Raw genomic sequence first — 23041 nt, forward strand, 5'->3', positions numbered from 1 at the left:
ATGGGACTATCATGGACCAAGAAGGGTTGAATAAAAATGTAAAAGAAAAAAGCCATAAACCGGCGCAAGGACCAGTAATCTTTCAGATCCCCTCAACCCCCAATCTGGGAATCCATCAGCAATTATTGTCTTTCATCGGCTGATGGCGATTTATGCTTCAGAGGTGGAATTGCTGACTTCTTTGTGTAGCCTTTAGTAACAGTTAAAGGACTTCCAGGCCAGCCAAGTTCTGTTCTGTTGTATTAACAATCCATTTAGCATTGCAATTTAAGAAGACAGTGTTGGCAGATCCAAAGAATACCAAAATAAGCCTGCTCAACGGTTTGACACAGTGGCTCCATGCTAGTTTACAGAGGATAATAATAATCAGATATTATTATGATTTACACGTAATTTACAGGTCGTACATTTGTCATACTAACATGATAATGCAGAGTTAAAAAAAAAAAAGTAAAAAATGCAAATTCTGTTTTCTCTAACCATGGAAAGGAGTTAGTAACACATTTATTCAGACTCCTTAGAGTGAAAACACCATCCACATCCTGTAATATTTGTGGGATAAGCAGTATTCTTCACAGGACTGGTGTCAAAGTTTTAACTCAAATAAAAAAAAATACACAACAACAATTTAAACACAGAGGTATAGGTAAGTTACACTGCTGATTGCCCCTCAGCCCTACCCCTCCACCAATCCATGATTGTATGCTCCTTCAAATACTGTCATCCAAAAACCACTAGATGGCATATATATTATTGGGTTATGGCCAAACACAGAACACGCATTGCATGTCAAACAGACAGATGGCGCAATTGTTGCAAATATGCTGACTTGCACAGTTCATAAAAATGATCTGTGTTCTCAAAACAAACAGAAAAAGGGCTTGATTCTGTCTGTCAGCGCCCATCGATCATTCAGCATAACTACGCCTTATGCGGACTGAGGAGGCAGCAAGCAGCTCTCTCACCAAGCCCCTCTGAAATCTATATGCAAAAAAGCGTATAGATAATAGATAAATGTGACTCCTATGAATACAATTAATGGAAACTGATAAAATGTTGTTATTATTAGGTTATATACTACTGTGCAGGTTCGTCTGTTTTTGAGATTTTAGTGTAGTTTGTGTAATTTTGTCAATTACTGTCAGAAAAGCTATAGCAATAGAACAGGCTTCATCAGGCAGGAAAGGTGGAAAAAAACACACATATTCCTGACAGCTCATTGGTCCAAATTTTCCCTGTACTGCCACAATACTGCACACACGTGACCTCCCTGTTTTCACCCAGTTAAACGCATGTACTTAAAAGACAGGCCAGTGCCATTCACCAACACAAGCACGATCCACACAGTATTCATGTCAGAAAGGTAAGATCGCTGCTGCGGGGACTCGGATCTCTGGAAGTGGACCATGGCGGCTGCCACGAGCAGCAACACATCCACAGCCACGCTACAGATCAAGCACTCCAGCATCGAGCATACGCGGAAACGCATAGACCCGAGGAGGAGACAGGCGGCGTTGTCTTTTCTCAGCAACATTTCTCTAGATGGACGACCCGTGCAAGACGATGCAGACAATCAAACGGAGGAGGAGAACTCGCTCGAAGCAAGGACTAGACAGAGCCTGGTTTCTCCGGAGCGCTCGGCGTACGGGGCTGCTGGAGCCGCTGCTGCTGCTGCTGCTGCGGCCGCAGCGGCGACCACAGCCGCCCAGGCGCTCGCCTTTGCAAACCAGGCTCTCCTCGCCAACACTCGGGCCAGCTTTGGGACAGGTCCCGCCGCTTCCCCGGCGGGCACAGACGCGGAGGGAGACGCATTCCTGCCCTCGACGTTCAGCTCGCCATTCTCCGCGGTCCCCGCCTCGACAAGAGGGAGGCTGCAGACGTACACTCAGGGAATCCTACCTGCCCCCTACTCCAGGCAAACCTCCCAAAACTACTGCCTGGAGGGAGGACAGATCGCAAACTCTGCAATAGAGCTACAGCGGTCAAGGTAACCTTGTGAAAAACGATTCTTATTAACTGTCTGGTGTTTGGAAACATGTAGGCTACAGTCAGTGTGATTGGTGTAACGAGGGTGTTTAAGGTGCAAGCTTGTCTGCAGGATGTGCACAGTCAGGTCGTTAAACTGCACGCTGATGTTATCATAGCAAGCAAACAAGAACTCAACTAAAACAACTATAAGCATGCTGCAGCAGTCAGTCCTCATGCATGTTTGTCAAAATAGGTTATGCAGGCAAAATATTTCCTTTTATATAACCATCAAAACCATGTTCATCACTGTTGTAGCTCCATTATGTTTCCACCTTTAAGATCATCTGTTGCATTTTGATGTTTCTCTTTTAGATGACCTCAATCCGCGTTCAAAAGCGCCCAGATTATTGGTTCACTTGTTGAAATTTTGATGTCAAATACAACTTTATTAGGAACATTAGTTAGATTAAGCTTCTTAATGTTCCTTTTTCTCAACCACATTCACCAGTGCCGTGGCTGAATGAACTCTTGGAACACTTTTCATCTCTCACACTATGTTTCGAAAGGTACTTTTGGTTCTTAGCATCAAATTCCAGCTGGATTGTGTATTTGCTCCATGCAGGTGTTTTTAGCCTTATGACTCACAGAGACAGATCGATCCAGTCGGATCTCAGGTCCAGCAGCTGTGGAGCTGTAACCTAGTTCCCCCAGAGAGAGAACTCAGCAGCACACCTCATTAGTCTGTGTGTCTTTCTTGTTTCCACTTGCTCACATTCTTTCACACTCTATTTCAAATTTAACAACTCAAATCATTTTTAGGGAATGTCAGTGCAAAACCTTCCCCACACCTGCTGCCTTCTCCGCCGTAAACATCCTGTAACTCAACTCCCCTGTTCTTACATGTATCCAACAAGGGGCTCGTCGATCCAGCATGTGCAAGCCTTTTATTTGCCCTTTTTTCCATTCCGCCTTCATGTTGGAGAAGAGTTCGGTGGGTCTGACCTCGCACCAGGAAAGCTGTCAGCAACACTCTTCTCATGGTCCTCTCACTGTCAGAACCTGCTGTCAAATCCCTCCCCCCCTCTCTGCTATCCATTCAGAGCTCCTCTATTTCCCAAATCCTCTCCTCGCTCTGCTGCCTCTGCCAGACTCTTCAGGAAGCTCCTCTTTATACCGAAACATTCATTGAGCATTTAGTTCCCTTCCTAAACTGATGGAAATTGCACTCCAGGACTAATAGCTTCCGATAATCTTGATCTGTTCTTTTTCAGGAAACATGAGAAATGACTGAAGTTATGTAACTCTTAAGTGCATGGTTCATAGGTTTGGAAACAACAGGAACCATGTAAACTCTTTGCTTTTCTTCAGCTTTATTAAAATAGAGTTGAATCAAATAAAAGACTGGAATAAAGTTTACATTAGCTATTAATCACCACAGAGGCCTTTCTTGTGTTATACCAGTTGAATAGCAATTGTGGATGTGTTAACTTAAAGTAGGTGTTTTGTCAGCTTCCATTTCTTCGTACTAGTTGACACATTTCAGGTTTTAACCAAATTATAAGTTTGAGGTTTAATACCCTGCCACAGTGCTGCATGTCTGGCAACTCGTTCGGTTTGCACATAATGAAGTTGTTAAACCCTGACTGTATCCTGCTTTAGGAATGTGCTTGGAGGACATCCATGCAAAATGAATTCTAATGTTGAAGAGTAAGCAACCTGTTGATGGAGCGTGGCCATATTCCACCGGCGAGCAGACAGACCAGTGCTGTGCACAGTGCCGGGTTTGTTTTCCGAGGGCAGCTGGTAGAAACGTGTCCAGAGGTCCCTGGCTGGGGAGAGGCAGAATGCCCAGGCTTTCTGAGAAGCAGCCTGGCTCTCTGCTCTTTATTTTTCTGTCCTCCACTTCCTCTCCCAGGGGGCATCAGAGACACACTTTCCCCTTAGACTTTTGGCCCTCTGTCCTGCTCCTATTCAGGAAGTAGCAGAGCCTCTGATGTGCTGCCAGAATAGACTCTATGAGGCCAAAAACTGCTTAAGACCATCTCTTGGGCTGAACTTAATGCATGAAGTGATGGATGATTTCTTATTCAGCCTTCCTTCCCCTCCTCAGCCTTCATCTATCATGAATCAGCATGCCAAGAGCTGAACGTTAAAAATAGCATTCCTATAACCACCAGGCCTGGTCTGCCGAAGGTGAATAGCTATTTTCATTCCATTCTTTTCACCTTAAACATAGACAGGTTGCGTCCTCTCACACCCCTTTTTTAATTAACATTCCCATCACCTTTTGTGAGTGCAATCTCACATACTTTATAAGATCTTTTTTCTTTTTTTTTTTTAGCATGAAGAAGCAGAGACTGCGGCTGGAAAACAAGCAGCACAAGCCATCATAATGGTCCTGTGGCGTTTTGCGTGATTGGGTCACATACTTCTGGTTAGGAGGTTGATTGTTGTTTGCTGAGGTCATGGTGCTCATTTTCCTTCAGAGTTTCAATGTCAGTGCAGTCAGCAGACACTCAGAAAAGCCCATGAGACTTCAAACCAAAAAAAAAAAACACAACAAGAAGCAAAACACATGTTCAACTTGATACAATTTGGAGTTGGACTCTGAAGTGAAATATCCACATTAGTTTTGAACTCTTCCTGCTTTTACTTGTTTGATTTTAGATGTTGCTTGAATGCTCTTATTTAAAATTGTAGCACTTTGAGATTTGCTTTAAAATACATATTTTATATATATTATTATGATAACATCATAACTTGTTATGTTCTGTACTGTAGTATTACTGGAATACACAAAGGACTATTTTAAGCGTCCTATTTGTAGTGTTCTTCAGTGTTCTGATCTGCTACATTGGCTTCTTTATTTTTTTTGGGTTTACTTTATCTGAATAATCACATTTCCGTTTTCCTTGGTCGTGTTTTTGTGAAGAAGCCGGAACGTTACGTTTATTTCCACTCAGTGTTTCTCCAGCAAAATGAAAGACTATGTCCAGTGGCGTACTGCCAACTGGGTGTACGTGTGAAACTGTTTATTCTCCACATCTAAACAGTCCACTTGAGTTTTATAGCTCCATTGCATGGTACCTCTGGGCAGGGTTATCAATAGCTTTAGCTTATCTTAGCTCTGCAACATTACAACAACCACGAGAGTGTGGCTTTGTGTTTGCAGGAGAAATGGCTTTCTGTGACACAGGTTCCATTTATGAAGCTTATTTAAATGAAATCAGATGACTGGAGGCAACAATGACAGGAACTGTGTCACAGATACTGAGGGAAACTTGTTGCTCCTGAGCTGCTGATTTATTCTGAGGTTCCTTTGAAGCTTCTGACCTTGTTAAGGTCAAACTGGGTAAAAGCTGACTGTTCCTTGGCTTTTCAGAGTGCTGTCTGAGGTGAATGAGTGGCTTGGCTTGTGTTATTGTTTCCAGGATCTGTACCGGCCTGGAAAACATCTTTTGCAGTGATAACATGTCCTACCACTGCTGTTCATCTACAGGACCTGGATCAAAGTCCTTACTGTTCACTTTTGTCTTTACAAATGGAAACATGCCCTTTGGCCAAACTGGTGAATTAAAAGATGATTCATTCTCTAATGCAGATAAAGAAATTCTTTGTAACAATCTTTACATATTTTAGCAACAGATGTGGATTTTTTTTTTGTTTAAATATAAAATTCATATCTGTTTGATCATATAGTAGTATAGAGGTATATAATCTAGAGGTAGTGCTCAATGATTTCTACTGTCCAAGCTAACTGTCTTGGCACTGTAAGAGGCGGGACAAAATGTACACATTATTCCTTTTCTGCAAACATTCAGCCCAAGTTTAAATTAATCAAGTTGCCTCTCAAGGTTCAAAGTTTCCTTCTTTGTCTTGCTTACCATCCTTCTGGTGCAGTTCTGCCATTCAAATATTGTCTGTAAAAATGGGACTTTTTATTAATGAGGCCATAATATTTACCCCATTTTTAGTTTTGGGCAAAACAATAATCCTTCTCTATTCATGTCAGTGTTTCCCCTAGGTTTACAGCGTTGGGGGGGGGTGGGGACAAGCCGACATGCCAACACGGCGACACGACGACACAAACACTTGAAGGAATCTTGGTGTTACTTGTGTAACACTGCATGTTATGAATCAGTAGCAGCGTGTCAGTAGGGACAAGGGGAATGATTACAGCAAATAGTAACTCTTTCTGTGTATGCATTAGCATATAGCAAATGTTTTACTGGTACCTTTGTTTTGTTAGCTCATAACAAATAAGGGAGACAAATGTTTTTTCTGACATATCCGCCGCCAGCACCGAGGGGCCACGCGGCCTCGGGTGCGGGGATCTCAAACCGGTAATGATCCTTCCGCGGCGGATATGTCAGAAAAAACATTTGTCTCCCTCATAATAAAACAAGACTAAGTTACCGAAGACACAAGTGTACAACTTCAACTTTACTGTTGATGCACGTAGCTGCCATGTTGAATTATCCGACTTCAGGCAGCGTTCCTGATGATGGATCAGACTGGCAACTTGGAATTTTCAACTTCCAAGTTCAAAATGAACACTCGTAGGGCCTACATATTTACACGTCCAGGAGACACATAAAACTGAAGTATTGTATTCTTTTAGTTCTATTTTGTTTACCACCGACTCCTTTAGATTAGTATTTAGCTTTTAAGCTGCTAAATGCACCATTTCTGTTTACCAGCTAGGTGCTAACTGTGTTGCTGTTGTTTTGGGCTTCAGGTTGATAGCACTCAGAAGGTCTCTCAGACCTTTTTGGCCCTCTTTATCTGAAAGTTGTAGGATATAAAACCAATACAAAGCAACCTCCTGTATTGCAAAGGAGAGCACCAATTTTGCGCGATAATTATCTGTGGGTTTGTTACTTTTAGTGTCAATACACACTTGATCCATTGTTCACTTAATAGTATTGGTTAGTGCAACCAGAAGGACACTGAGCCTCAGACCTGGACTTGAATGAAGTGATTTTTACTTTAACATTAGCTTAGGCCTGTTTTCCACGCCAACATCCCATTTCCCCTCTAAATACATCAAGATACAGATAGATGACACCTTGTAAAAAAAAATATTTGTAATTGGATTGGTCGAAAAACTTATTTTTAAAATAAAGTAGCTTAAGGAATCAAATGATGCAGCAGGAAAACTACAAGCCTGTCCTTCCAGACTGCCTGTAGTCTCAGATCCTTATCCTACCAATCCATCTTTCATGGTTGTCACAGGAGGAGAGGAATGATGCAACGCCATAAATCACATGATCTCACTCGTCTGACCTTCTGGCAGAGGTTAGGCCCCCTCGTAATGACCCTTTTGACTCCCATTAGCAGCAACTGCTCATTGTTACAGCTTAAAAAATGTTCACATTCAAATCAGTTTGAGTTTTTCCTTCCACTTCATGACCATAAGGGTCATAATTTACAGTGCAGAGGGTTAGCCAAATTAATGGTCTCGTGTGCTTCAACAGTCTGGCTCCTCCTGTAAACACTTATCTCCCCTCGTCTCCTCTGTTATACAGTGTTCACTCAGCTTTTGTTGGTTTAAACCCCAGGAGATCCTCAAGGACAGAGTCATCTTTTGTTAATCTGTCCTCATGCTTTGTCATTCATTAACCAGACACACTCTGTTTACGCTCTTTACGCTCCTCTGCCTCCCCCTCTGGCTGAAATACTCAGTGAAGATGGGTTCGACCGGGTCATGTGTCAGCAGCTTGTCTGAATGCTGCAGGAACTACAGCTTCAACTACACATTCTGCCTTGTGAAAAAAGTTAAAGATGACACACAGTGTGAACAGTCATTTTATTGTATCCAAACTTGCCAAGTAGTTAGAGATTGCAGATAAATTAAGAACTTGATGACAGACCGAGCCCTTTTGCACCATTTCTTTTTTTTTGTTTTACAACCAACGCATCCATTTCCTCAACCCAAATCCGGCAACTTTGTAAGGCTGACTAATGAGTTGGATTATGTTGTTGTTGCGGTGTTAAACATTCAATTACAACCTAATTTTGGAACAGCTCATGCACACTTAGCTATCACATGTGGGTTTGTTTCTTAAACTGGCAGCCGATCATATAAACGAGGTCCAGCAGACTTAGCTTGTTGAGTCGTGCAACCAAAGTGTGAAATAAAGGCCATCTGTGACAAAATGTGTTACACAAAGTGCTCGCGGAGCCAGATTATTATCCTCTTAGCCGCTCTGATCCAGGAGAAAAGTCTCTGTGATTTACCCAAGATTGAACAGTGATCATTAACCACACAGGTCCCAACAGTGGCGATGATAAATGGTCATAACTAAACCGGCCAAGACTTGTTTTTGTAAATTAACTGCAGAACATACAGACAGACACTGGTGATAATTTAAACCAGTGTTTGACCTTTCCCCACCCAAAACCTTTCAAGACCACACATACACTGTAGTCAAGGGCTGGGTAACGAGCTTTATGCTTTTTGAGTTCCAATCAAAATGCGTCTATCAAAGGTTCAAGTATCAAAGGTTTGCATTGATTTCATGGTGAAACTCTCAGGCTAAGATTCTTTTCCGTAAAATTGTTCAATTTAGAAATCATTATCTTTTATTCTACACATTGAAATCAAATGCATTTGTTTTAAGTCAACCAGAATGAAAACTTGATTATGGTTTGGTTGAAACTCCCTACACTGTTTCTGAATGCTGATCCATTGTTTTATAAACTACACAGCACATATGTTGAAAAAATAGATGTATTTTCCATGTGCACTCTTGCCATTCTAGGTATTGCTGTCTAATTGACTTTGATTTAGTGGTGTGCCCTTTTCATCAAATCGCTTTGCAGAGCCATGTGTTAGTCAAAAACAAAAGAAAACACAAAGTATTCATCAATTTGCCAAAATTGTCTTTTATGAATATCTTTTTAGTAGAGAGGCAGTTAGTCCTGTGTTGTTTTTTTTATCTGTGATGTCTCTTTAAATCTCCTAACTTTGAACTTCTTCTCTTCAGACGAAGACTCATCTCTCAGCGCTCGTCACTTGAAACACTAGAGGACATTGAGGAAAATGCTCCCCTCCGAAGGTAGTAAACTGCACAGAAACACTGTTCACATTCAGACTTTATGCTGCAACATTCAATGCATCAACTGAGTCATTTCACAAAGTGTGCTGTATCCCACAAGCAAAGTATCAGGATATTTTGTTTGTTTTTTTGTGGCTTACTTTTTGCTGTTTGTTTCCCATTTAAGATGCCGGACCCTATCGGGTTCACCCCGACCAAAGAGCGTCAAGAAGATCCACTTCATAAAGAACTTGAGGCAACATGATATGCGCAATGGAAGGTATGAAAGCAAACAATGCCAGCTCTTAGTCAATACAAGTCCTGAGTGTATAATGGCAGGCTGCCCCAGTCAATGCACTGCAGTTTGCTTGTTTCTCACATTACAGGCCACATCGTTGTTAAGCAGGGCTGGTCCATTCACAGCATGCCATTCTCACTTCTTAATGAAATGTTATTGATTGAGAATACACAGGTTAATCTAATTGTATATATTTTTTTATCTTTATTTGATCATCATTGGAATCATGGGAATCTGCACCATCAATCACCTAAAGCTCATTTAGTGTCACTCTTTTCATGAGCATGTATGCAGCACACAAATCCTTAAATCCCAAGATATACAAGTGAATTGGCACAGTGTTGTGTTATGCTTTACACTTTTTGCAGAATGTAACTTAATAAAAGATGGTTGCTTAATCAAAGCGAGGACTCCTAGAAAGTGTTTCTGGTTCAAACAGACCCTTTGGTTTTCATCAGCAGCAGGAGTGTTACATTCTTTATATTCAAAGTCTTAATCAGTTAGCCCATTTTTCCAGGAAGGTTAGTAATGGAGAGTTTAGTTGTTGTCCTCTTGGAGGAAATATAGTTTCAGCTGCATTGTTTTATTAGAGGGAGGAAATACTTGTCAGTCTTCACCTCTATTTATTCAGTGTTTGGTTATTTTAAAGAAGCAGATTTGTGTGTTAGCTGGAACAGTTTATCTTTCATCTGTTCCATCTAGATGAGTTGATAAACCAAGTCACCTGATATAGATACGTTGTTTGTCCTCATATCCAGACACATGGCTCTTGTGTCCTTATGTCCTGCTGTTTACTTTGGCAGAGTTGTAATTGTCACCATGTGAGTTGAATATTTAAACAAAGTAATTTTAAGTTATGCTATTCACTTTTGATATCTGGTCGTTGGAAACATTGGATACTGTAGATATGATTACACAAGTACAAGCTAGTTTCGCTTAAAAAAAAAAAGCTAATAGCTAAAGATAGCTAACAGCTAGCTTAAGTTTATGACATCTTGTAACAAAAATGCATCATTGTTGCCCCCAAACCACTGAATACATGTTCTACAACACAACACCACAAAGCCCAACAACACACTCATACTGATGTTTCTGCTCATTCTCTTCATTCTTATGTTTACTGCACACTCTCTCCAACTTGAATCTGTGGATCTTGTCACATAGATATTGATTAGCGTGTTTACCATTTTTGTTTTTTTAGGATAGTCCTTATCAGTGGCAGAAGATCCTTCTATAGTGTATTTTCTGTCCTGCCCTATCGAGATTGTAGCCAAGCAGGGTATGTATCCTACAGCATGCCGAACTTTGTAACCTCCTCCAGCCTGTGCCTCCCTCTTTCCCTTTGTTTTTTTCATACCTTCTTTTTCTTTGGATGTATTGTCCTCTGACTGGTGCATACATCTCTCAGGGTTGGTTTTGGTGGATGCATTTTTTTTTATCATTAAAGTCAAATAGTCTGTTTAACTGTGGGATTAATTGGGTTATTGTTTTTTTATGATTTTTATACATATCTAAACTATATTGTAGCTCAACTCAATTCTTGTTGTCCATGTTGCTTTTTTCATAAAGGCCTCGGTGGCTTTTGGGCTCTCATCCTTGTTGTTCAAGTCAACCCTTTTTTCTGTTGCATCTGTCGCTAGCTTTGCTGTTTAGCATTTACGTTTCATCTTCGTGGGGGTTCCTGCTCTTAAAGACTAAAGAGTTAGTTTTTGTCATGTTTTGTCTTTTGTCTAATTGTCAGCGATGCTGGAAGACCGGAGCTTCTGTTGCGTGCACAACCTTTTTGTAATCAAACTTGTTTGTTTATTCAGCACCTCATAGTTTCCATCTATTGGTGCTAATTGCTAAAATACAAATGGCTTTTTTGCTTTTTTTTTAAAGCAGAATACAGCTCAGTGTTATTGTAACCTAACCCGCCTGGTTTGCATGGCAATAGCTCTGGGTACAGCCTTGGTTCTGAGTCCCTCGGTCACATGAAACGGTGTGTTTTGGAGGAAGTGAAAGAGAAAGGGGACAGATAAACACCGGAGAATACAATGCAGAGGCAGAAAGGCTTCACACTGGGGCCTTGTGAAGAGCATAAAAGACTGAATCTGTTCGTGGAATGACCTAAGCCAGCCAATCAATGCAAGGTCGAGGGTTAATAACCCACCTGGGGTTATCCAATGTGGACATTTGACTATTTTGCTGCTAATTAACAATTTACAGTCAGACTTTGGCTCCCTCTGTCAAATGTTATACTTTATTAGATTACTTGTCCCAAAGCAGCTGATTGCATGTTTCTTTTCCTCTCTCTTTCCTCTTAGTTAATTTATCCGTATTAATACTACAATTACTACAGCCCCATGAACAAATAAAACCAAATTAAGCACAGTCACAAAAAAAACCTATAGGGACCTACAGTTAGCCTAGTAAATAGTGAAACTGAAAGAAATAGTTTGATTTTGATGGGAAAAGAATAACTTGCCATCTTGACAAGAGTTAAAGGAAGAATGTTCAACTTTTTGATCCAGTAGATGTCGCCCTTGAGCACCAGCATGAAACCAAAACAAACTGCTGTGTGGTGACACCTCCGCCACACTGAATCCTCCGCTCTCCTACAGCGACACACCGCCAACCCCTCTCCCCTCGCGTTTACACAAAGGAGTTATCAAATTGGAACGTACCATGATTAAGCACTAAGCGTTGAGCTTAGAAAAGCTAAATTGTCTTTGTCCCGAGCTGCATTGTTGTGTTAGCAGGCTAATGTTAGCACTCTTTAGTTTGCTCGTAGCTTCTCACTGCATTCAAATTGACCGTGATCTAAAAACACTTACGTGATATTCAAATAAGCAGTGAGTACAGTATGTTATTCGTCTTTTCTATAGTCACTCACTCAAACAGTTTTTATATGCAAGGGGATGAGCCTGCCGGGCCGTCCCATCCATGTAAACACGGTGTAGATACGGCTCAGACAACATCACAGCCACAGCGACTCGTGCGTCACACTCATTCAGGGCAACATTTACAGACTGGATATACTGGATTTAAATTTCTAGTGTAATTGGGCGTCTCTTTATAGGGCATCACTTTCCTGGACCACCATATAATCCTGGATTCAAAACTCACTCTCGTCATCTCTGACTTTTCTGTGTTGCCGTTGCATGCTCTGCCTCTGTTGGCATGGGTTTCCTTATTCAGTGAACTTCAGTTACTGACCTTAAAAGACATGCATGTTAGGTAATGCTAACTGGCAATGAGTGTAGTTGGAGTTGGCTTTCATTGAGAAAAGTTAGAAGGGTCAAATGCAGAGGTCAAATTCCCCTCACAGGGAATAATAAAGCATAATGCAGTGAGTCTAGTTTAATGGGTGGATTCGGGGCCAGGCTGTTGGGGAATATTATTTCAAGCAAGTGAACCAAACCCTAAAACAGTTTATGTGAGCTGTAAAGTATTTGGTCGGGGTTCAGATTCTTTTACTTCTGGTCATATTCATTCTCAGTTTGCCTGATGCTAGATTTAGAAACACTTGGCAGGGCATGATAATCACTCTTTAATAACACTGCTAACATTCAGATGTTTGACTGTGATTCCTATTCATGCATGTTACTAAGAAATGTCTACTGTTCTTTTGATTTACTTCCATTTCTCTTCATTCTCAGCAGACTGAAGCAAAACTATTTATTTTGTGGTTGGCTTAGTAGAAAAAGCTCTATCCTTAGCAAGCTTTCTGTGTAATATGTTCCCCCCCCCCTTTTTTTTTTTTGATCTCCACTGTTCTGTAAGACGTCTGCTGCTCGGGGATCTCTGTGTCCATGATGCATCTGTCAGCATTGTGTCCTGACTTGCCTTGTCTACCAGATAACACTGTTTTCATTTAAACAGAGTGGACCCGCATGTCATCAAAACACTATTGAGAGTCACGTGAGGGCCCACTCTGTCCTCTCTTCAATTATCTGGACACCATTTAAAACAGAAAGAAAGACAGAGCAAGGGCAAACAAGAGAGGAGTAGAACAATACCATAGTCTTATATGTCTTTTGCTGTAACTAAATTATGGCTGAAATTATTATATCACAAACTCCGGTGGCTTTTTTGGTATCTCTGTGTCCTTGCCTCGATTTAAAATCTAATGCAAGAGCAATTCGCTGCTATATATAAAATGCAGCGGAACATCTGCCCTACATTTTGGCTTTTTTAATTTCCCGCCAATCATTTGATCCCTTATCTGAAATAATGAGAGTTTTTTCACATGCATTACCTATTTGGCTACAGCTATTCATAATGGATGAGTGTGAATGAAGTGGACTGTGCGCATGTAATCTTTCTTGTCAGTGCACACTCTCATTAGCCTCCGTTTGCACTGACCTAATATGCTCAAACAAAGTTTAACCAAAGCACTAACCGATTTTTATTTTAATTATCATATTTTCCTATTAAGTTTTCTGCTTTTATGGATGTTGCGTTTTATCCTCTAATCCAAACACAAAATAACTATTTAAATTTGGCTCAATATGGACAAGATGTTGAGTTTGCATGCAATCGTCCCTGTCTCCAGTTCGTTCCTAAGAGCCTGCACCAAGTACAGAAATATTTGAACAATACAAATATTGCCTGGTCAAGGAGTCTCGCTTTTTTCTCCATTGACACACTCCAGTCTCCAGTTTTCTTCTCTCTACTTCTGCAAATGACCTCTTGAAAATGTCCCACAGTAGTATGACATTTCAGGCATTGTTTAGGCAGCAGCTGCGTCTAAAGAGACTTGCTCAATAGAACAAAACGGCACTGTACTCCATTCATCTTCCCGGGGGAGCTCTTTATTTCTGACTGCCCTGATATGCACCCAAAGCCAAGACAATTGAAGAGACTGGGCCAGCTGATGAGTACAGATCAATAAAGGGCCAATCTGTGAGGTAGCAAGGTGGAGGTGAGCTGGAAAATTGAAAAATCCCAAGCAGGATGGTTAAGGAAAAGGAGTTAAAAAAAAAAAAAAAAAAAAGAATCTGTCGTGTGTTTTGTTCAAAGATGGCTCTAAAGATATTCTGCTCATTAGGGATGTAAAGCTGGAAGGTGGGCGTCAGCGGCACCCGTCAGGAGGCGTCAGTGCCAAAGAGATGGTGATTGGGCTGGAAGGGGTGGAGCTGGGAGCTGATGGAAAGGTGAGAAATCAATAGTGGATATTGATATCATAATGGATTAAATTTAATAGTTACCTTGTGAATGTATTTGGCCAAAGGAAAGTGCCAAAAATGGCCAAGATTTAATTTTTCAACACCAGCTGTAATTTTCAACTGTGTAAAAAATGGACGATATATTTCATGTTTTTCTCCCAAGCTAGCTTAAAAGAATGCCTTTGAATTATTTATCGCTGAATTACTCATGAAGCTTTTTAAAGTGGCAGATAAAACAATTTAATTGTTGGCTAACCATAGTAGCTACAACTTTCCCCCTAAATGCTTAATGATGCTAAGACGTTTTTCTAACTGTATCTTCTTGATCTTTATGGTTATGGTTAGGTACAGCCTACCAATGAGAGAATCTTTTAAACCACTCGCTCAATAGCTTGTTGTTTGCTAGCTGCTACACTGGCTTGAATTTTTTCAAAACAAGGTGAGTAGTCAGGGTACGTGTTGGATTTACAGAGGTTATAGTCCTTGTTGCAGCAGCTGTAGGTTCGAGGGGAAATATGTATAAGCAAACTTTTTAGCCTTCTGTGGAATGAAGATCTCACTTCTTGCACCTATGTCTTCAGACTGTGTCCTACACCCAGTTCCTGTATCCCACTAATGTGCTGGGGGGTCGAAGAAACACCATCGACTCCACCTCGTCCTTCTCTCAGTCTCGTAACGCCAGCCATAGAAGCCTCAGCCTGGGCCGAGCCAATAGCAACCAGAGCAGCATAGACACAGGTCAGTTGCATGTTGTGGAATCCTTCCCCCGTAATTGCTTTTTTTTTCCATGAATCGGCAACGTTTCATTTTTAAATGATGAGCCGCAGATGTTAAATTGCAGCTTGTGTCTGTTTTTGTCGTTATGCTTTTCAGGGAATGATTTGGGAGACTTGAGGGAGTACGACCCAAATCTGCTAGATGACCCTCAGTGGCCTTGTGGGAAACACAAGAGAGTCCTCATCTTCCCTTCCTACATGGTTAGAAATCACACAAGCAGCTTCTAACGCAACATGACCACCAACAGCAACAAAAACAACAACAACAACACTGGCAAAAACAACACTGACAAAAACAAGCGAATCATTTTTTTCTGAAAGATCAAAGTAAAAAGTTAAGGACATATTTTAGCTGAAACCGTGCACCTCTGTTTGACATGTTTTGTTCAAATGTCCTTCAGTTTGTAGCATTTTGATGTTTGTCATTGTTGAGAGATTTTTCGGTGTTTATTTCTCCCATCACAACCAAGGACAAAAAGATTCCAGAAAAATATGTCTGCCATGACAGTTTTCTTGTTTAAAGTCAGGAGGATGTTTCAGACTTTTCTAATCAGCAAGGTCACTGGCTGGGCAACTCCCCCACCCTCTGGGACCTGAGTGAATACTTTATCCTAGTGTAGTGAGTAAGCGTTATTAAACAAAGCAACAGTTTTATTTGTGTCTCTGAGGTAGTGACTCTCACACATTTCCGGAAAAGCACAGATGTTTTATCGTGGTTGCAAAAGAAAAACAAGCCCGACTAGACTCCCACCTCTGTTTTTGTTACACAGACTGGCAGAATACACAGCAGGGACTGACATAGTTGAAATGGTTATACAAGGCCAGTCTATGTGTTTTTTTTTCTTCTCTTCCTCCAATTACAAAACCCAGCATCTCACAACAATGGCCATTGTGTTTACTACAGGAATGGAACCAGTGAATTCTCAGCATTTCACTGGTCGAACACAGGCCGAGGACATGACTCTCTAAGTGAACTTACAAGTTCCACCTGGGGATAAAATTAGCTTTTACACTCATGCAGTTCAATGAAAAATCTAGACCAACCTCTATTTATAGATAGAAAGTCAATCTTACTTTAGTTATAAATGTGGTTAAAAAGCTATTTGCACAAAAGGCTCTAGTATTCTCATAGACTTTAAAACATGGTGTAATGTTTTATGTGTAGTCAGTTTGTTTACATGCACAGTTGTCGAGCGACAATTATAGCTCCATCAAGCCATTTAATTTAAATATCTTCCTCGGCCCTGTTTACATGCACCCTGTAAAAATGTATTTATTGACGGAGGTATGTTATACTCCGCTATTTTAGGTAGAGGTATGTCCGCTTTCAGCTAGTTACTTTTGGACTTTCAGAATCACCCTGCATACCTAGCCGCAAAGATTCCTTCTTTCCCTCTAGAACATCTTGAACAAATTCTAGATGAAACAAAATTAAAGAAATGCATCATGTGCTCTTACACTGAGCTTAAACTCTCAGCCACTCATTAAACCAGATTTTATGTGATTCACCTTCCTGGTACTCATAGCATGCTATAACAAGCTCTAGAGACTGTTTAATAGGGGCCTGATGCAGACATGCTCTGTTAGCAATTACGTTTATTTCCCCTTGTTTATTACAGGAAAAGCTTAGAATAATAATGTGTGAAAAAAAACAACAACAGCAACATTTCATCCATCTCTGAGTGTTTGTCAAAATCAATAATCAGTCTTTGGGCCAAAAAGTGTAGAAAATGCTGACACAGCAAACAAACAGGAGTAAATAATGATTCTTTTCTGGGATTGTTCAGCGGAGGATTAAAACACATTTGGTGTACAAGAAAGTAATAACAGCAGCAGGATGGTGTGTGTGGGACTGACCGAGAATAAACCACAGAGCCCATGTTTATTGTAATGAAGGAGCATGTCGGCCAGTGCAACAGTGTGACTCACACTAAATATGACTGTGTTGTCATATTTGGACAGCAGTGGTGTTCCGTGTTTGTTGATACACACAGCCGGGTGTGAGTCAGTGGGATCAATCCATTGATGGCGCTGGTCTTGTCGAGGGATTAATAAGAGAATATAGAATACTACCCGACTTATCCTTTAAGTGTCATGTGTAACAGCAGCTCTCTGCCAAGCCTCATTGCGAGAGGGTGGAATCCAACACTGGTGTGCGAGGATGAAATCAGTTCGCTCGGTGCTGAAAGCGTGGCCTCTCTTGACACCTCCTCTGGTTTTTCTTTTCAGACTACGGTCATCGAATACGTCAAACCCTCTGACCTCAAGAAGGACATGAACGAAACCTTCAAGGACAAATTCCCCCACATACGCCTCACACTCAGCAAAGTTAGGAGGTAAAACACACAGATATGTACAGGGTGTTTGTATTTTAACGTGAAACGACCTGAAATCTGTAACTGCTCGAACAATGTTTGAACAGTCATTCTGTTTAAAAACAATTCCATGAAGAAATATGAAAACTGAGAATAAATAGATCTGTGATGATAGGATAAGTAGTATTGACTTCCCTTTTCTAAGGAATCATCACAGACTGGAAAACCCATAAAAATCTGTTTTATTACAAGATAACAAACTGACTTAGTAAAAAAAAAAAATCTGTGAGCATAAACATGCTGAAAATTATAATAAAAGTATCTAATCAAAAATGTAAAATATGGAATGCGGGTTAGTTGTGCGCCCTCATGTACAGAGGCTGTAGTCCTCGAAGCGGGCAGCCCTGGTTCAAATCCGACCTGTGGCTTCTTTCCTGCTTGTCATTCCCTACTCTCCCTGATTTCTGACTCTATCCACAGTCCTGTCTATCAAATAGAGGCACAAAAAGCCCAAAATTCAGTATAAAGAAGTACAATGCAATAACAGTGTATTTTCAGATTATGCTCTCTTGAACAAGGCATGGGTTTGTTCTGGGTCTCTTCTCTTCTGCATTGGTTTTAGGTCAAAATGTTAAAAAAAGATGTTGCAATATTCTAATGACACAGATCAAGGATTGACACAGAATGAAGAGCAAGAGAAAATGACAAAACTGATAAAAGACAACCCTTCATGGACCTGCAAGTTGAAAGCACATATAAATCTTCTGTTTTGTAATTAACATTCACATTTAGGGGAGGTCAAGGTTTCGTGTTTGGATGGTTTTATTTCAACAAAGTCATAAGATTGCAAAATTTAAAAACGGTCAGAGCAACCTCGTGGTTGTTCTTTTGAAAGCAGGTTTTCTTAATAAAAATAAAAAAAACTTTTTGTTAACTTCCCCCTTTCTCTTTCTCTGTTTCTCTTCCTCATTCTCTCTCTTTTTTCCATCCCCCTGCAGCTTGAAAAGGGAGATAAGAAAGCTAGCCCAGGATGAATGTGGCTATGAGGAGCCAACCGTGGCCATGGCTTTCGTCTACTTTGAGAAACTCGTTCTTCAAGGCAAACTAAACAAGCAGAACCGTAAACTCTGCGCTGGAGCTTGTGTCCTTCTGGCGGCCAAGATCGGGGGTGATCTCAAAAAGCATGAAGTCAAGCAGCTGATAGACGTGAGTTTCTGGATCAAACATGTTGGAAACTGACCACATCAACATACGTGGACTATCCTGATGAACCAACTTTGTTTTGGTTAACGAACAAGTACAAACACTGAAAGATAAGACGTTTTTTTTGTCTTTCAGTTCTTTCAAAATCATTTAAGGTTGAGCATCTTTAAATGATTTTGAAGTCGGCATCAAACAGAAAAATATAGAATGCTGAAAAAAAACACCTTGGGATGGCTTTCATCGGCGGACGCTTTCTATTGGACAGGCAGGTCCAAAACACCAGGACCAGTTAGCTTCTGCTAGCTTTGCTAAATGTCCCTCTTCTTGACAACACATGTAATATTCTCAGGAAATTTGCAGTAAACATACATGCTAAGTCCCGCAGTGGGTGTGTGCTTCTGGGGACAATGAGCCCAGGAAGAGGGACTCAGTTTGTATGTTGTGTTTACATGCTGCACAGAACATTTGTACTGACTCTACCTCTGAGGGCACTTTATTGTTGCCTGGGTAAAATTTGTCTTGGAATGTGTCTAGCACATGGAGACCAAGAACAATTTCCCCAAAGAGACAATAATGTGTATGGTTTTGTATCTTATTGGATTGTAACATTGTAATTATTTGAACGACCTCAGAGCAGACAAAGCCTTCCACCCCCCCTGATATATATTGCGCCTCCCTCATGGGGGGCTCGTATCCTAGAGACTGATTTAAAAAGTAACTTACAAACTGGACTCAAAGCAGATTGTCACTGCTTTATTCTTTTCAACATTTCAAGCTTATATCACCTCTTACCACATTTAGTGATGTCACAGAGTGTCAAGCAAGGTGAGAACAACTTGAGGTCAAAAAAGAGAAGGTGTTTTTCAGGTGTTAAGCTACTCTTTAAAAAATAGACCCAAACGGTAAGACGTATGGAGAGATGTAGTGAGAAGCCTCTATTGGCGACAAACTCCAAAGTTTGTTAACTCTCGTTTTTTTCAAATGTAGAGCTTTTTTCATAAAATAATTGGAGTGCTTCTTTTATAAAGGATTATTCAGGGGTTAACTAAACCCCTTTCCATTAACCATTTTGGCAAAAAAAAAACACTATTTAGTTGATGTTGACTTTCTAGTCAGCTCAACATTTACACTCTGTTACTGTTTTTGTTTTTCATTGGCTTGAACAGCATGGTGGTTGCCTCAGGCATCTGTCCAAACAGGCGTCTTAACTCTAGTTTCCTTTTTGTCTGGCAGAAACTGGAGGAGAGGTTCCGGGTGAACCGCAGAGAGCTGATCGCCTTCGAGTTCCCCGTCCTCGTGGCGTTAGAGTTCAACCTGCACCTGCCCGAGCATGAGGTCATGCCCCACTACAGACGCCTGCTCCAGACCTCCTAGCATTAGTGACCCATCAGGAGGACAACTAAGCAGGTTCTCCTCCTGATCCTCCGCTTCCCAAGACATCCATCCTCCCACATATTCTTCACCACCCTCTGAAATATCAACCGACCTCCTGCAGCCACTACCCGACATCAGCCTCCTCCCTCTCAGAGACATGAAATCAGCCAAAGTGATCCACATTTCCTGAACTTACTCTTTCCATTGTTTGACTTCTACATTCATTATCACTACATGGACCACTGAAAGAAAGGGTTGTATCGTCTGCAAACTGGTTGTTTTTCTAGTTTGCATGTTTCCACGCGTCTTCTTCTTTGCTTTCAATATTTTAGACCTCTCTTGTTGATAAAGAGAGCTTTGAATCTGATGGACCATTTTTTTTCAGCTTAAGGAACCAATGATTGTAACCTTTTTTTATCATTACTTTCATGAATCTTCTTATAAACGTTGATTTTATTGGTTGCCTCCTGACTGGCATAGAAATGAAACAGAAGCCTTTTAAGTGGCTGTTTTTTGGCTGGACGTTTTTTCCCTTAGAGTGACTCATATTTCCCGAGGTCATGGTCTTAAAAGTGCACTTTTTTGCAAAACAGAAGGGGAAGGGGGACATTTTCTAAGACTTTTACTGAGCTGTGGAACCAACCACGAAGAAATAAGCTGTGTTCACAGGCACCACAATCATCTGCATGAATACTAACAATCATTTTTACACACAGGTACAAAGGTGCTTGCAGACCAGATGGGACTTTCTATTTTCATTGAAGTATTTCATTCATTTTCTACCATTCAAATGCTTGCTATGGACTAACCCAGTCCACACACCCTTTTTTTATCAGTGTCGAAATTCCCTGTGCTCTATGTTAGAGTGTATTGCTAGCACGTTTACAGTGCTAAACTGGGTCAGGAAGGCACTTTTGGAGAGGTGTTTGAGTGAAGAAATGCCATTAAGCAGTGATCAGGTTCAGCTGGAGGTGCTGAGCTCTCCTGCTGAAGTGTCCTCAAGCAAAAGTCTCTACAGGCTTCAGGGACTCTTCTCTTTGTGGACTTCTCTTTAATAAAGTCGATCTCTGAGGAAATCCTTAACGAGAATGAAACAGGGATCAATGATGGATCAAATATTTGCATACAGCTTGAATCAGAATTTGTTGATTTAAAATTTAAGAGGTTTTGAAAAAAGTCAGACTATAAAAGTCAACAAATTTGCTCATGTGACCAATCCGAAAAGTATTATTGTGTTTATTTGGCATGTATCTCGGCTTGATTTCTTCTTGTATTACCTTAAAAACGGTCGCATGCATTACCACAGAGTATTGAGAGGTAACTTAATTTGGTATTATGCGACCCACTTTGAAAATGCTATTTGAGTTGAATCAAAACTTTGAAGTAAATTGCAATAAAAATTAAAAAAAATCATAGACTGAGCTGATAACGGTGAAAAGCCCAAGCTTTTTTTTCCCTCTTTGCAAGCCCAAAGACTTATGCATTTAGATGCACACTAAAATACTCGGCGAGGAAAGACTCATGGGCGACGCTTGTGACCTGTGTATGTTTGTAAATAAATTGCTTTGCTTGTTCAATCAAAACAAGATTCTCGCTTTTTTTTTTTTTAAACTATACCTGAAAGTTCACATTAATCCTGGGGTGTGAAAAATGTAATGGACTGCTTCATCTTGTAATTGAAGTTAAAATCACTTCATGTTTTAGGGAGGAATTGTCATCTCTTGTTATGTAACAGTGAGTGCGTGCGTGCGTGCGTGCGTGCGTGCGTGCGTGCGTGCGTGCGTGCGTGCGTGCGTGCGTGCGTGCGTGCGTTCCACTTAACCTCCGCATCAACTCAGAACTCACCAGAAACTTTGGTTCTTTATTTTTTCTTCTTCTCCGTGCATTTAGCCTTAGTAGAAGTTTCAAGATATATTTTTTTATCCTTTTTATCTGACACTGTTTAAGCATCAATAACTGCCGATCAGGCTTATTCCATTTATACTCAACTTGTGCTCAGACACATCTTTATTGTAGATATAGAGTTCTAATTTAATCATGGTTTAAAGATTTACACAAAACCAGTTTCCAAGCAGTTGTTTTTTATGGATCGTTTGCAGCGTCTTTCACCTGGTCTGACCTCGGGTGTGGTTAGAGATGTACTTGGCTGCACTTTGCAAACACACTGAACATTAACGTCCCGTTTTCCAGCGGTACACCTGTACAAATCAACTGAGGACAAAAAAAAAAGATTAACCGCTGGCGTTACAGCAACGAAACAGATTGTCAGCATTTGAAGGAACTTGTTAAATATGAATTACAAAGCGACAGTCGGACTTTTAGTTTTGACAAAATATGTACCTTTAGTTTATCATTTAATAAAACAACATCAAACCTAAACAAATTGTTACTTAAGCGTCTCAATTGGGTCTGTGTGGGTGTGGTTTGTTTGAGATACATGTGACATAAGAAAACAACGACACAAGTGTCACCAGATTTTGATTCATTAGTTTGCAAACTGTGATTGGTGCATAGAAATATGTTACATCATCCTTTTTTTTTTATTGGGGGAAGGTTATGTCTTCATTTGAGACAGGACAGTGGAGAGAGCCAGAAATGTGGGAGAGAAAGGAGCCACAGGTCGGATTCTAACCCGGGCCGCTCGCTTGGAGGACTAAACCTCCATACATGGGCCGTGTGCACTAACCGTCACCTGTTCCAGGACATTTCAAAACATCCACCAGTACACACTAACTGTTCAGGGTCAATGTCTCAAGAGAACCTTTGAGGTGTTTTATGAAACGACTTTACCAGTTAAGGCACACTTACTGTACCTCAGTTAATCTGGTTTACTTTCGAGGAATGCTGTTTCATCAAGGTGATGTGGATTAGTCTATGGAGACTTAGTCCTCAGGCTAGCTTATTCCTGGTATGGCAC

General features: G+C 40.7%; 1 protein-coding gene across 2 annotated transcripts; it reads left to right on the top strand.

Moving 5' to 3' along the window:
* Nucleotides 1-913: 913 nt before the first annotated feature.
* Nucleotides 914-22313, top strand: cables1 (Cdk5 and Abl enzyme substrate 1). 2 transcript variants are annotated; one of them, XM_020635216.3, is made up of 10 exons: nt 914-1987; nt 8958-9029; nt 9196-9288; nt 10508-10585; nt 14339-14444; nt 15038-15194; nt 15330-15433; nt 17462-17568; nt 18546-18753; nt 19984-22313. In XM_020635216.3, the coding sequence occupies exons 1-10, from the start codon at nt 1407-1409 to the stop codon at nt 20122-20124; spliced, it is 1647 nt and encodes a 548-aa protein (XP_020490872.2). In that variant the 5' UTR covers nt 914-1406; the 3' UTR covers nt 20125-22313. The 2 variants fall into 2 exon arrangements, with proteins under 2 accessions (XP_020490872.2, XP_020490873.2); XM_020635217.3 differs by lacking the exon at nt 10508-10585 and having other exon boundaries at nt 917-1987.
* The last annotated feature ends 728 nt before the right edge of the window (nt 22314-23041 follow it).

This window comes from Labrus bergylta, chromosome 4, assembly GCF_963930695.1.
Source record: "Labrus bergylta chromosome 4, fLabBer1.1, whole genome shotgun sequence".
Lineage (NCBI taxonomy): Eukaryota > Metazoa > Chordata > Actinopteri > Labriformes > Labridae > Labrus > Labrus bergylta.

Excerpts from the sequence above, each read along its gene's own strand:
- cables1 (XM_020635216.3), top strand. The coding sequence starts at position 1,407 with ATGGCGGCTGCCACGAGCAGCAACACATCCACAGCCACGCTACAGATC. Across the intron at positions 10,586-14,338 it reads CGAGATTGTAGCCAAGCAGG|GGATGTAAAGCTGGAAGGTG; the intron begins GTATGTATCCTA and ends TCTGCTCATTAG. Across the intron at positions 15,195-15,329 it reads CCAGAGCAGCATAGACACAG|GGAATGATTTGGGAGACTTG; the intron begins GTCAGTTGCATG and ends TATGCTTTTCAG.